The sequence below is a fragment of the Rhinopithecus bieti genome, unplaced genomic scaffold (assembly GCF_001698545.2).
Source record: "Rhinopithecus bieti isolate Rb0 unplaced genomic scaffold, ASM169854v2 scaffold_3043, whole genome shotgun sequence".
Classification (NCBI taxonomy): Eukaryota; Metazoa; Chordata; class Mammalia; order Primates; family Cercopithecidae; genus Rhinopithecus; species Rhinopithecus bieti.
In genome coordinates this window covers 3,604,535-3,620,891 of record NW_016804580.1, presented here as the reverse complement: position 1 = coordinate 3,620,891, position 16,357 = coordinate 3,604,535, and the positions used below count along the sequence as shown (strand labels likewise).

Sequence of the window (16,357 nt, the reverse complement as noted above, 5' to 3'; positions counted from 1 at the left end):
ATTTTTTATGGCTGCATAGTATTCCATGGTGTATATGTGCCACATTTTCTTAATCCAGTCTGTCACAGATGGACATTTGGGTTGATTCCAAGTCTTTGCTATTGTGAATAGTGCCGCAATAAACATACGTGTACATGTGTCTTTGTAGTAGAATAATTTATAATCCTTTGGGTATATACCCAGTAGTGGGATGGCTGGGTCTGAATGGGCAAAAACTGGAATAATTTCATTTTTTAAAATGTCACTATTAGAAAATGTAAAAGTAAATATGTGGCTTACATTTGTGGCTCTATTGGAAATTTATGCTATTCCTTAACTCGCTTGCACCAACTTCCATAAATAGCAAAAGAAACATTCTAGCTTTTTATTTGTTCAAGATACCACTATTCCCACCTCTGGCTTTATCCTCCCCTCCATATAGATATAGATAGATGTTAGATGTAGATATAGATACACATAGATATAGATATACCTCACCAAGAAAGATGTTCTGTAACTTCATATAGATATACATGATAGATATAGATATATATATAGATATAAACATATCTCACCAAGAAAGATGTCCTGTAACTTCTCTAGTGGTAGTTGGTCTCAGGAGAGCCAATTCTGGGAGCCATTTCTGGAAGACCTCATTAGAGCTCATTCATCCAACCATTTCAACAATTTACGCATATAAAATTGTCTCCATCGAATTACATATTTAGAGTGACTTATATTGTCTGCATTCCAACCCTAACCCCAGCATATATATACACATATATACACATATACGTATATATACATAAATACGCATACATGTTTATATGTCTACATATATGTGTATATACATATATATATGTATATAGGTATAATACATTTATGTGTATATATGCATAGATATGTATATATGTATATATAGATATGTATATATGTATCTACACACATATGTATGTGTATATATGTATAGACATATATGTGTATATATGTATATATACATACATGTATACTTATATGTGAGTATGTATATACACACATACTTCTCTAAAAATATCAGAGACTCCTACAGAGTCTTCTAAACTCACAATGAAGTTAAGGTGTTTCAGAATTATTTCACAGCTTGAGTCTCTAAACCAAGTTTAGCATTTCACTTTTACCAAGAAATGGGTGTATACTTTTAGTTTCTGAAGGCACAATTAAAGGTACATCAAGTAGTTTACAGGAAAGTGAACTCCACATGCATCTGCTTCACTTGAATGTAAGCGTTACAGCTGAGATAGCTATATAAATATTGCAGTATCTCACCTTAATTTTCAGAATGCTCTAATCATAGAAATAAAGGCATTCAGTTGTTTTTCTCGGAGTCTTTCTACTGCAGACATTCCCACAAGTTATCATACTTTATATGAATGAATACTCTTTTTTATTTTAATGTAATAAATTATATTAATGTTTAATATAATTAACCTTTTATATTAACTTTTCATATTCTTATATTAAATTCTTGTTTATTCTTTGTTTTCTAAGACCATTTAATATCCTTTTGATGTAGGTTCATTTTGAGAAAAAATTAAACTGATACCCAAGGTGGTCCACAATTTGACTCTATTTCCCTTGTAATATCCCAGATAGCTACATGAGGTGCCCACCTCAGCCAAATCATCACCCACAGCCCACCCGGCAGTGTGCATGGCACCATCCCTGTTCTTTCTTATGCCATTTAGCCTGCCTACAGCACTCTCATGACCATATCCTTTATCTGGTCCTCCAGGGCTCAAATTCCACCGCCCCTGCCCTACAAACCGAAGGAATCTTTCCCTCCTACGAGCTCTAAGTGTGGTTCCAAATTCTTGAGCACCCTATACATACATTTCAAATTAGATATCCTCAGCTAAATGTTTTATTTTTCTCTATAACCTCATAAAATATTTTTGCTTACTTTTGTCCAAATTTCTTTATTATTTTTAATATTTACAGATACACGATAGCTGTACATACTTATGGGGACATGTGATATTTTGATACAAGCATGCAATGTGTAAAGATCAAATCAGGGTAACTGGGATAACCATCACCTCAAACATTTATCATTTTTTTAAATGTTGGGACCATTCCACATTCATTCCTCTAGTTATTTGGAAATATACAGTAAATTACTGTTAATTACATTCATCCTATATACAACATGAATGGAACTGGAGGATATTATGTTAAGTGAAATAAGCCAGGCACAGAGACAAATATCACGTGCTCTCACTCATATTCGAGAACTAAAAAAACTGATCCCACAAAGGTAGAGAGTAGAATGGTAGTTACCAGAGGCTGGAAAGGGTAGTGGGGATGGGGGGATAAAGTGAGGTTGGTTAATAGGTACAAAAATACAGTTAGATAGAAGGAATACAATCTAGTGTTCAGTAATGTATAATGTTTAAATATTTCTCCTGGCATTTAGTTACATCCTACTCAATATTAAAGTTATTCAGGGATTTTTTTTCTACCCATTTGCCATCTTGTATTATTTTTAAGAGCAATTTTTTTAAAAAAATAAATTCATTAAAAATTTTAATACACCCTCTCAAATATTATGATATTCAAAGAGCTCTGGTGTGATTCATCTGTGCCCTTAATTTGCAATTAATGTACAATCAATACTATTTTGCACATACTTTAAAATTTTCCTGTTGGATGTTTCCTAAAATATGACCTCATTCAAGATTTTACTAGTTTAAGGTCTTAAAATCCCCAACAAGATTGGTTTGTTCCTTTTGTATCCCACTCAATAGTTTTTAATTAAATTTTAAAGCGGTTTAACTTTTTCTTTTAATGTTGCTTCCTTGAGTCAGGCATGTGGCACAAGCCTGTAATCCCAGAACTTTGGAAGGCTGAGGCAGGTGGATCGCTTTGAGCTCAAGAGTTTGAGACCAGCCTGGCCAACATAATAAAAATCCTCTACCGAAAAAAAAAAAAAAAAAAAAAAAAAACCCAGAAAATTTTTGCCTCCTCACCAATGATTCTACAAGATTATTTTTTATTGTGATCAAAATAATTATCTTCAAAAGGACCAGACTTATCTAAGACCTATATCGGCCATCAAACATCCCACACAGAATGAAAGGCAAAGCTTTTCTTGGAGAAGTAGAGTAGTCTTGGGCATGTGAATCACCTTTGCACTAAATCCACCTATGTATATTTCCCTTTCATTACAGTCTTAAAATGTTTATTTCCTTTCCTCTATACTATTCCATATAGTGTTAGAAGCTTGTCAGGCAAAGAGCCTGTTTAATTGTCCACTGGGAAACATTTATCTAGAAACTTCCATGTAACCAAATGAAAAGCCTCCCTTTGAAATAAATGGGGAAGGCAGAAATGGCAACATTGTCCATTCTGCCTACTATGTTACAAGCCAGAGCAAACGAATTAGTTTGCTTTTAATAAACCATTTTTATATTCATCAATTATAATAAATATAATTTAAATATCAATGAAACTGTACTTCTGTTTTCTACACTAAACTCATGGTTAAAAAAATTAATATCTGCTGGGCATGGTGGCTCATGCCTATAATCCCAGTAATTTGGGAGGCCAAGGCAGGTGGATCTCTTGAGCCCAGGAGTCTGAGACCAACCTAGGCAATACAGCAAGACCCCATCTCTGCAAAAAACACAAAAATTTGCCGGGTGAGGTGGAGCATGCCTGTAGACCCAGCTATTCCGGAGGCTGAGGTGGGAGGATCAATTGAGCCCAGGAGGAAGAGGTTGCAGTGAGCTGAGATTGTACCACTGCACTCCAGTCTGTGTGACTGAGCTAGACTCTGTCTCAAAAAAAGAAAAAAAGTAATATCTATTATATCATTGGCTAACAAAATTTACTCCTTTGTCATGTTAATAATATATATTGCATTTATTTTCATCTCAAACGTTTAATATTATATGGGTTAATGGTGCTTGCTAAATACTGCTCATAGCATTGTCTCTGTAGGAATTACATTGAACATCTGCCAACTCAACATTTGAGTAAAATTCTTTCAACAAATTATCAAAAGTTATTTTAGGTTAAAAGGACATATGGACACATTCAATTATCTACTCTGTTTCAATATCAAATTGGCTTGCTCATGGGTCCATGAAGAAGGTGGCAAATATCATAACCACAAAAATGTCTAATTAAAATTGAACAACCCTGTCCTCAATTTACTTATGTTTTATTGGAAGTGAATCGATGTTTGCTTAGGATTAAATTCTGAAGCAGACTGCAAACAAAGGAGTCTTCTCTTATTTTATTGATCTAAGAGGAAGCTAACTAAACAGAGAAGGCGGAAACTGATAAACAGACCAAAGCTTGGAGAAAATGTGGAAGACATTTTTATGAGTAAAGGCTTGAGAAATATTTTTTAACTTTAAAAAGATCTTACATTTTCCTTATGAAAGTGATAAATTACTAGGTGTTTATGCTCTGTCTTTTGCATCTTCTTTCTTCCTTTTCACCCTTCACCATGCAAAAATACCAAACACACACAGATTAGAATGTACCTGTTGGAAGAGGCACTGCCAGTTCTTCTTGCATGGATTCATGGAGTGATAGACAATCTTCTGTAAGCACAATGTCATCAAGTGCAATGTCGCCACGCTGACCTTTCCCAACTCTACCTTCAAATTTGAGTTGGAAGTCTTCGTCACCAAACAGTGACAGTTCTTCCCTCCGCCAGAAATTGCCTTGTTCTACAGTGAGGTTCAGTAGAACCTTCGTTTGGTTTGTGACTGACACCTGCATTAAGGTGAGTGCCCCAATGCCATTTCCATACATGTGATAATGAAAAATAATCTGTAATCAAGAATAGGAATATACATATGATACGATTAGTATAATTAATATATTATTTTCAATTCTATCCCATTGCCCTCTTCTTTATTAACACATTTCTGGAGGAAAATTACACCTGTTTATTCTCTTGCTCTGTCTACACTTTAACACTGAGTGAAGTCAGACCAGCCTTGAATCATATGTTGCAATGTATGGGAGACAGCAGAGGAAGAATCAAATATAAATTTAGTAGGAACAAAAGGGCTGAGTTTACGTTCTTTCTGTGACTTCTAAAAGCAAGATTCCTTCATAAACTCTTAGAGCCCATTGTCAAAGGAATACAAGATCATTAAACTGCAATGCATTATATAAAAAGACTTTTCATGATTAAGAAATAACAGGAACAAAAGAAGATTTTTTTAATCTCATGAAACTTATTTTCTTTTCTTCTTTTGCTTATTCCACTGCCATTTTTGTACTTGAAACACTTTCTCAGTTCTGTAAGATTCTCTGGGCTTCATTTAAATACAGCAAAACCCCAGAATAGTAATTATCCAAATTTTACTTGAAATGCTACCAATGGACTTTTGCAGAGCAGCCTGGGGAGCTCTTCTCTGAGTAAAAATTAATAGAAAGTATTTTCAGGGATTAATATTTCAATGTTGCAAAGATGAAATTTACTAGATTTTGAGTGATTGTTACACAGTGAAAAAAGTCAGGAAAAATTCTGGGAATAGAACAGGACAGGTTAGGAGCAGTAGGAATTCAAAGCCTTTAAAGCTTTTGTCTTGTCATTTGTGTGAATGAGGGAAAACCGTGACAAAAGTGCCCTGCACACATGAAAAAGACATGTTTGAAACACTAGCAGTCACATATATCACACTCTACAAGAAGAAAAGTGAGCACCATTAAATCACATATGCAGTGTATTAATCCAGAAAGGATCAACCAAGAATGGGTGAGCCATAAAGTGACTCTACCCATCTCCCAACTGATGAAATCTTTAAATATTATACTATGACCCCAAAATACTTGTTCTATGGACTAACTTTCCCCACATGAGCTCTATGATCATTATGGATTGTCCTGGTACTGGTGAAACTTGGGTACCATGATTCATTTGAGTGAGAAACAAAGTGGCCAGGGGCCAACCTCTCAGACAGCGTCCCAGGGCCACCCGTCCGGCACACTTCTGCAAGGACCCCTTGTGGCTATAGAGGGTCTTCTCCTTTTGTGTTTGTCTTATTTGTGCAACAAATATGAGGCCTATGTTTTATGTCTCAGTAAATACGTCTGTATCTTCTTCAGGTCATTTGCTGAATGATGCCATCAGGTTAACATGCAAACAGATGCACCAATACCCCTATTTCCAGGGGGAACACCTGGTGACAACAAAGCCTAACACAGGGTAGTGAGAGTGAATAAAAATCTTCTAAGCATTGGTAGGCCCAGTGGCTCACACCTGTAATCCCTGCACTTTGGGAGGCCAAGGCAGGCGGATCACCTGAGGTCAGGGGTTCAAGACCATCCTGGCCAATTTGGTGAAACCCTGTCTCTACTAAAAATACAACAACAACAACAACAAAAAATAGCTAGGCTTGGTGGACTGTGCCTGCAGTCCCAGCTACTCAGGAGGCTGAGGCAGGAGAATTGCCTGAACCTGGGAGGCAGAGGTTGCAGTGAGCAGAGATCACACCACTGCACTCCAGTCCAGGCAATAAAGTGAGGCTCCATCTCAAAAAGAAAAAAAAAAAAACCATTAAGGTCTGATCTCTTCTCTCATCACCCTCTATATGCATCCTTCCTACACACTAACTCCCACAAAGAAAAAAAAACTGATTATCTCTGCTTGAAAGGTATTCCACAAGGTGAAGGGGCAGAGGTGATTCTCATAAAAATCTGGGAGATCAATCTGCTTACCTGATGAATACATTTTTAATATGGGAGACCCAATATTTCCCAGCACAATCTTTCCTTACATATTCTTATTCAATCTATATCATAAATATTCATAAAATGAACCATTCATCATTAATTTTTTGACATTTCTTCCAGGCATACTTCATTATTCTCACACAGATGTTTAAAACATTGGGGACTCTAGTTCTGGGACCAGGGGAATATAGCAATGGATGAAATCTTAGTTACTACAATATGAAAAAATATTCACCAGACATTTTCAGAAGTGTCTCAATAGAAAAGCTTAGATGTCAACCTGTAATTTTCATATTTTGTATTTAATATTTAGTTAGGTTTATAAGACTAAAACTAATTTGTGATTTTCAAAATATCTATAGATGTATAAATTATAATTTATAAATGTATAGATGTATATAGATGTATCTAAATTTATAGATGTATAGCCAACATACAGAAAATCTGGTATGCTTGGGTTTTATTCCTGAGAAAGTACCAAGTAATCTGGAAGATAGCAAAACAGATAAAACTATACTTGATAAAACTCAATTTTGCCAAAATAGTTTTGTATGATTTACTTTCATTCTAGACTGCTGACCAAGTTCTATCACTAAAACTCTCATCTGATCATGTCACTTCGCTTGCAGAAAATCTTCACTGTCTACGTGATAGATGAAATTGTTCTATGAGAGTTAATCTATAAAATCAACTCAGGATGAGACAGAAAAACTTTTAAGACAAAGTAAAAGTTTAACATGTATTCATACTATGGCAGTGCTAAGGTGTTGAAGGCTGTTTGATATGTCTCTCTCCCACGGTTAGGGCTCTGTCAGTTGTGGACACAGGCACGGAGAAGTGTAAGTTGGACCGGGCAGAGTGGCTCACGCCTATAATCCCAATACTTTGGGAAGTCGAGGTGGGCAGATCACCTGAGGTCAGGAGTTCGAGACCAGCAACATGGTGAAAACCCTGTCTCTACTAAAAATACAAAAATTAGCTGGGATGATGGCGCAAGCCTGTAATCCCAGCTCCTCAGGCGACTGAGGCAGGAGAACCACTTGAACCTGGGAGATGGATGTTGCAGTGAGCTGAGATCACGCCACTGCCCTCCAGCCTGCGTGACAGAGTGAGACTCTGTCGAAGGGAAGGGGAAGAGGAAGCGAAGGGAAGAAAGTTTCTGGGTGTAATTCGTTCACTTTTCAGAGTTCAAACACTGGGGAACACTCTAGTCAAAATACATGTGCTCAGAAATTAGAGACTGCATTTCTTATTGTAAATATATTTATTTCTGTATCCATTTCTTGTAAGCAAGAGATCTCTGAGCACTTGTGATCTCTAAACACTTAATTTGTACTACATGTAAAGCTAAATTCAGTTCTTAGCCTAGCTGACTCAAGTCTTTTATGGAATATAAACAAACAAGCAAACAATAAACAAAGGAAAATGGAAAACCCTGTAAATACGTAGTTATCGTATGAGGCTGCTGCTTTTCCCAAAGAGCCATACAACCTTATTTATACTTTTAATTGTCCACAGATGTTTTTGTGAAATTTCCACAGGCTAATAACCAAATCATGTTTTCTTCCTGCCTATAGAAATTATTCTACTTGTTTTAGGAGTAAGTTCAGGGTCCTTTTGTTTTGTTTTCATGAAGACTTACTCAACAATTTTGTGGTTCTCACTATCTCTAGTATTCATTCTTGTAGATATTTAATTATATACTGACTGTTGTTTAATTCTGTTTCTGTTTGTAAAATTTCCATAGTTTTAATAAGCACTAAACTTCTTAACAGAAAGCAACTGGTATCTTACTTCTGTATTATACATGGCTGTGAAAAACAACCATGGAATTTTCCAATGGTTTCCTAAACTTCAATATCCATGGAATTTATCCATAGGAGAAATTGTTCCAACAGTTATAGCAATCCTTCCCTTTCATTCTGAACTTCGTTTTTTCCCTCCCTCACATATCCAAAGTTAAATAAATTCAAACTCATCTTTTTTCTGGCCCCAGCCACTCTATTTTCTGTATGTCAATTTATCAACAGTTTCTCACAATAATTCTGTGTTTGTTTGGTTGGTTGGTTTGATTTTCCCCATACCTTGCAGTTTTTGCTTCTCTTACTTATAACTGGACTTGAAATTCTGGCAGCTCTCATGGGCTGCTGAGGGAACAAACTCTTTATAAAGATGTAATGACCAGATGAATTTCCCAAAGTGTGATCTGCCGCTGGCTCTGTGCCTGCTGCAGGGATGCTGCTAGCTTTCAGATTCCAGTCAAAGTCCTCGTCTTTCTCCTGCTCCCAGGAACAAAGATCAAATTCGAAATCACAGCGCCCACTGGAGGTACCTGGAAAGTATTTCCAAATATATGTTATGGAAAATGGAAATGTACTGACTTTAAAACATGCAATTCAAAATTGCAGTGATCTTGCTGTATCATGTAATATTTGAAATCTTATAATGCTATCCCGATATCAAGATATAAAGAGACTAATTTGGTTTGCTATACACACAGCTACTTCCCTGGCTTCTGTAAGTTCATTTCTCTACAAATCTGGTCCCAGTTTCAAAGTTGATAAACTATTTTAGTATTACACACATTTCCTTCTCTAAGTATCCACTTGGTCAATGTAATTTATTTATCCTGTCTTCTCATCTATGCTTCTCAGGTCTTGGTAAGAAATTTATGAAGTTTATTATTCTGCAATACATTTTAGCTTGGGTAATGCTGCCCCAAGCAAAAGTTATCATTAATCATAGTAGTTATTTTGGTTTAGAACAGTTCTTTATTTTAGAGAAAACTGTGAAACAGAAAAGTGACGTAAAAAGGTGTGATAATTTGAATGAGCTTATTGTAATAAGTTGCAGAAATTAAATATGTTAAGTTGCATCAAATACCAAACTATTGCATCAAATACCAAACTACCTCCCAGGTGTTTTTTGAAGTATTTTATTACTGTCATTGCTTAAGTTGCTTTATTTTCCCATTTCCAAGATAGTAGTAATTATACAGGCATCTTTTTATCATGCTGCAAGTAAATTATAAAGCTGAAAATGGTAGTGAAGATGTTATAAAACTGAGCATTGTGGTATGAAGGTGTCATACCTTATACATTTATATATTTAGGACTTTTGATACTTTTCATTTTTAAGTCAATATTCATGATTCTGCATAAAACCAGTGAGGGAGGCTGGGCATGGTGGCCCACACCTGTAATCCTAGCACGTTGAGGCTGAGGCAGGTAGATCACCTGAGGTCAGGAGTTCGAGACCAGCCTGGCCAACATGGTGAAATCCCATCTCTACTAAACATACAAAATTAGCTGTGTGTGGTGGCGTGCGCTTGTGGTCCCAGCTGCTCAGGAGGCTGAGGCAGAAGAATCACTTGAACCTGGGAGGTAGAGGTTGCAGTGAGCCGAGATCGTGCCGCTGCACTCCAGCCTGAGCGACAGAGCAAGACTCCATCTCAAAAAAGCAAAATAAAACAAAAACAAAAACCAGTGAGTAATTTGATCATAAGTAACAAAATGTACTGTTTAGAATTCTTTAAAGACAATAATTCTTTATGAAGTTCTTTTTGAAGATTACAACTGCAATAAAAATCTGTAAAATCATAAGTGAGATAAGTGTCCAAATATTAAAAATACTTGAAAAGAACCTATGGTAGCATGTTGATATATCTTCAGATAAATGTTTCTCTCTTAAATAAACCTCATTTAAACAATCGCTCAAAATTTTTAAGGCAAATGAGGGTAAGAATGACTCTGTCATCAAAACATTCAGGGACTTGCTCTCCAATGCACAAGCCAAAGAAAGGCAGATAACCCCACAGAAGCTATGGTAATTTCTGGACAAATCATCCACTCTATTTTATTACACATGACTCTTTAAGAATGTCCAAGTTCTGTTGCACGTGGCATCAAAACAGTGAGGTTTTTGTTTGTTTGTTTCTGTATGGATACATTCTTACAGTTATCCCAAGTCAGATAATATTGTCTCAATGTGCAAAAGAAACCCTAAACTCTTTGTAGTTTATAAGGTGGAGAATATGAAAACATATGAGGCTGGGTGGAGTGGTTCACCCCTGTAATCACATTTTAGGAGGCCAAGGTGGGAGGATCACATGAGGCCAGTTCAAGATCATCCTGGCCAACAAAGTGAGACTCTGTCTCTACAGATAGTTAAATTAAATTTTAAAAATTAAAAATTAAAAAAGAAAACATATGAGTTTTACCATTGTTTCTATGTCATTTGGGGATATATAAGAAAATACTAAAATAAAATATAAGCTAACTTTATTACACCTCTGAGCAAGAAACTTATACAATAAAGAAAAGGGCTTAAAATAAGCATTTTAGCTTTTGAAAGAACTAAAGACATTACTTTAAGAAAACATCAAGACTGATAATTTGTTTTTCTAATTTACCAGTCAAGACATTTGTAATATCTTCAAGGATAGAGATAAATTCTCTGTTATAATTTATGTCATCAAATCAACAGAATGTCTTTTTAAAATCTAATTGCTAATTCAATTTTCAAATGGCATTTGAAATATATTTTGTAATTTATTTTTTTCCTAGAATAGACTGTAATACTTATAACCTATCGTAGTGTAGAATACTGAAGTTCTAAGTATCCTTTCAAAGGACCGGGAAGTAGATGTCAGGAAAATAATAACGAACTCCAACTCAGCATCTAGTTTAAGAATATGAACCGCTGTCTTGGTTAAGAACTATAAAATGAAGTAAATAATTCAGTTGCCTTGTGTTGGAAAATTTAGCAGCCTCTGAGAAACACATTAGCATATAGAGCAGCATCTGGAGAGGCCATTCATATAAGAAAATAATGTGTGCTGCTGAAAAACAGATTTGATATTTTTATTCATGTAAACACTGTTACATGGAGCTTTATGATATAAATAATATTTTTCTTTTGATCTTTTCCCTCATGTTGAAGTTATGTTGTCTTGGAAAGTTTATTTCTAATATACCAGTGGGGAAAATAAAATAAGCAAAAAAAGTTGTTTGCATTTCACATCACTGTGATGAGGGGGAACAACTTTTAATTTCATATCCTATTATTTCCCATAGGTACCAGGTAAAAAATATAACATAGTCTTGAGCACTGATGCCAATTCCTGGCATTGCTGGTGCAGTTAATGCCAATATCAGACAGCTGGGCCATCAGGAAGACAATGATCACCTTTGTATACAGCTGTGTCATCAATCAAACTAGTTTCTACCTTTCTAAATCCTATAATTTGTCCATTGATCAATATCACTATAGGTATAAAATATGTCTCATTTGAAAAGGCATATTTTGAAGGAACATAACATAATTCTTTTTAAGGTCCTACCATCAAACTCAAAAAATTAAAATCTTACCATTATATTCGTGTATTCATTCAATATAAAATTACTGAGCATATTCTATAAATAAAGCGCATTTAGGAAAATAGGAAAAGAGGGGTACTGGGTATGAAATATAATGTGTTCCAGGTCCTGAAACATTCTCTTTATATCTGTCATTTCATTTAATCCTCGCTTTGTCTCTATATAATAGTTATTATTCTTATTTTGGTTGATGAGAAAGTTGAAGTTCAGAATTAAACTTTGCTTTGTATTCCACTGTAAGTAGCAGAGCTATGAGCTGAAGGAGGACACAACACACAGCTCCTTTAGTACTACTCCCTTTGATAATGTGGAATGTAGCAGTTAGGAGTGACAGTTAAAATAGAACAAATTTATAAATACAATGGGATAAGAAAGTACATGTATCTATAGAAAAACTTCTCTAAGAGACTCCTGCCTCTGTGAGCCGGTAGCAACATGAAGAGAGCAGTCATTCAATTTAGTGTGATTATTCTTGAGGTATCGTGGCATGATGTAGTTCATCACTTCTTTAACTGTTCTTCTGAATATAAATGTCCTACAGGTGTCAATTTGTCATTCAAAGGAAGAAGATTCTGCATTCAAATGAATGGGATCAATTCTATAAAATTTGTCTTTGAAAGATTTTAAAAGATGCTAGTATATTAAAGGCTCTGAGAATTCCCACAATATGCAGGCTATTTCTTTATGCAATAGAGGATATTCCCAATGTATTTGACTAAGGAACCTTTTTTTCTTTGGCAGAGCTATCGACATATTGTAGAATAGTGTGCTTATGATACGGGACAAGATTTTCAAATCCTGATATTAAGACAAACAAGCAAAAGGCGTAATTAGAGAAGCTAGGTATTAGTTTCCTAGGGCTGCATACGAAAATATCACAAACTGGGCGGCTTAAATCAACAGAAATTTTTTGTCTGCTCCGTTTTCAGGCTGGAAGTCTGAAATGAAGGTGTTGGCAGCATCATGCTCTCTCTTATGGCTACAGAGGAGAACCTTTCCTTGTCTGTTCATAGTTGCTAGTAGCTATGGGCCATCTTAGTGTTCCTTGGCTCGTAGATGTATCACATCAATCACCTGTCATTCTCCCTATCTGTTTTCACATCATCTTCTCTCTGTGTCCAATTTTCCCTCTTCTTATAAGGACACCAGTCATTGAATTAGGACCCACCTTTATCCAGCAGGACTGTATTTTAACTAGATGACATCCGCAAAAGCCCTATTTCCAAATAAGGTTGCAGTCTGAGATTCCAGGTGACCATGAGTTTAAAATTCCAGGTTACCAGGTGTAACTAAATTTTCAGTGGACATTATACAACCCAGTTACTTAAATGTTTACTTTTTCAAAGGTAAATCTCTTGGGCTTTTGTGCTATGTAATCATATCATTCAAAAATAATTATAATTTGGCTATCCTTTGTTTCATTTCATGTCTTAAATATTGACCAGGACCACAAAGATAATATTAAATAGTAATACTAATAGTATATATTTTGACACGTTCTTGATTTTAATGTAAGTATTTTCACTGTTCCTACATTAATTTGATAGAACACCTTTAATGTGTTAAAAATAATCATATGTATGCTCTGCATAGCATAAGAAATGGCTGCTTAATTTAAACAAGAATTTTCAGCACCTATCAGCTTGCTATTATTTTTTTCAGTAATGTGGGTACATTGACATATTATGACATCAAAATACACTTAAAATGTTATAAGATCTTCATCTCAAATTGCATGATATATTACTATGTATATACTACATGTATTATGATGAATTTAGTTTGCAGGCATTTTAAGCTTTTCTGCATGTATATTCACAGGTGTTTGAATATCACTTGTCTGATTTTTGGAAGCTTCATTATCACTGATATATTAGCTTAATAAAATAAACTCTACCTTTTCATATGGTTGAAATAGTTTCTTTGGGCATTATTAGTTCATTAAAATTTGGTAGAACTCCGCAGTATCTACCCCAGGAGAAAGAACGGGAGGATATTTGTTGATAACTTATTTGATAGTTAATGGTCTTTTCAGGTTTTTTGCTTTATTAGTTAATTTTGGTTATTTTTCCCCTAGAAAATTAACTATTTCATTGACATTTGCAAATTAGCACAGAGTTATTGGTCTCTATATCCTTTGTATGTCTCCTTTAGCAAAACTACATTTATTTGTATCTTTCTTCCTTTTTTAAATTAAAAATTAGTAAAAGTTTATCTACTACCTCTACTTTTAAAAATAACGGTCTTGGACTTATCATTTGAATTTTTTTTTTTGAAGTTAGCATTCCTCATTTTCTTAACAATATTTTTGCAAACTTTTACTCTGAAATAGTTTCAAACTTGCACAAAAGTTGCAATAATAATAAAAATATCTTTCATCTACCCTTTAACCAAGTTCACAAATGTTTATATTTTCCCCATTCTATCTAAATTCATGTGTATGTGGATACACAGGCACATCTTTAATGTATTGCTCTGTCAATTCTGGGCCATTGCAAAAAAGTGAATACCACAGTAAAGCAAATCACATGGAATTGTGGGTTTCTAAGTGCATGTAAAAGTTATGCTTACACTATACTACAGTGTACTAAAAGTAACATTATGTCTAAAAAGTGTAAATGCCTTAGTTAAAAATAAGTTATCCCTAAAAAATGCTATCATCTGAACATTTAGTGAATCACAACGCTTTTGCTGATGGAGGGTATTGCCTCAATGTTGATGCTTGCCAAATGGTCAAGATGGTGGTTGCTGAAGGTGGCTGCTAAGTTGGCTTCTGTAGCAATTTCTTAAAATAAGAAAACAAGTTTGCTTGAAATAAGTTTGCTACATTGGTTGACTCTTCACTAAAGATTCTCTGTAGCAGGTAAAGCCCTTTGTTTTGTTTGTTTAGACACATCTTCAGGCTCCACTTCTAATTCTAGTTCTTTTGCTGTTTCCACCACATCTGTGTTACTTTCTGCACTGAAATCTTGAAGCCCTCAAAGTCATCCATGAAGGTTAAAATCAACTTCTTCCATGCTCCTGTTAATGTTAGCATTTTGACCTTCTGCCATGAATCACAAATGTTCTTAATGGCATCTAGAATGGTGAATCCTTTCCACAAGGTTTTTGATTTACTTTGTCCAGATCCATCAAAGGAATCACCCCCTATGGCAGCTGTTGCCTTATAAATGTATTTCTTAAATAGTAAAACCTGAAAGTCAAAATTACTCCTTGATTCATGGACAACAAAATGAATATTGTGTTAATAGGCATGAAAGCACCATCAAACTCCCTTTATATCTCCATCAGAGCTCTTGGGAGATCAGGTGTATTGTCAATAAGCGGTAATATTTTGACAGGAATTTTTTTTTTTTTTTTTTCTGAGCTGTAAATTTGAACAGTGGGCTTCAGTAAACCATGCTATAAACAGATGTGCCGTCATCCAGGCTTTGTTGTTTCATTTAGAGAGCATACTCAAAATCCATACTGGGAAAATATGGAAACGTGGATTCATATTAGGAAAACCATTATTACAACGGGGGAACCTGACAGTTGAAAAGGCCTTTGGTATGAGTCAATATACTCTCCCTTATGAAAATGTTGAAGCAGGAATTAGGTGACTTCCTTCCACCTCCATTGTCAGCCAGGTCACGGAAGTTACAGAAATGATTCCTTTATTGGTTGGTGTTGCATTTGATCAATTAATTTAACAATGTAACAGATGTTGGGGCTGGTTCATCAATAAGCATGTCCTAATGGAGTTCTCTCGCATTTTAATAGAATGGGGTAAGTGCTAGGATGGAGATGGAAAATTTATGATTAATTGTAATTGAGTACAATAAAAACTATACAAAAGTCTAAATGTTGAATCCCCGTTTCAATGAGCTTAAACTAAGAAAGACTTAAAACCTGCTGGGCATGGTGGCTCTTGTCTGTAATCCCAGCATTTTGGGAAGCCGAGGTGGGTGGATCGCTTGATGCCAGGAGTTTGAGACCAGCCTAGGCAACATGTTGAAACTCCATCTCTACTAAAAATACAAAAATTAGTCAGGTATGGTGGCATGCACCTGTTGTCTCAGCTACTCAGGAGGCTGAGGCACCAGAATCATTGCAAAACAGGAGGCAGAGGTTGCAGTGAGCCAAGATCTTGCCAGTGTACTCTAGCTTGGGCAACAGAGTGAGTTCCTATCTCAAGAAAAAGAAAGAAGGGAGGAAGGGAGGAAGGAAGAAAGAGAGGAAGGGAGGAAGGAAGAAAGGAAGGGAGGGAGGGATGGAGGGAGGGA

The 16,357-nt window shown here is 35.4% G+C and overlaps 1 protein-coding gene across 2 annotated transcripts in view; it reads right to left on the bottom strand.

Moving 5' to 3' along the window:
- The window catches only part of MALRD1 (MAM and LDL receptor class A domain containing 1), a 715,118-nt gene that overhangs the window by 384,296 nt on the left and 314,465 nt on the right, over positions 1-16,357 (bottom strand). For both annotated transcript variants that reach the window (XM_017869225.1, XM_017869224.1), the window contains exons 25-26: positions 8,799-9,046; positions 4,509-4,800 (exon numbers count right to left, since the gene is read on the bottom strand). In XM_017869225.1, the coding sequence (XP_017724714.1) occupies positions 4,509-4,800; positions 8,799-9,046 (540 nt within the window). The remainder of the gene's footprint in view (positions 1-4,508; positions 4,801-8,798; positions 9,047-16,357) is intronic.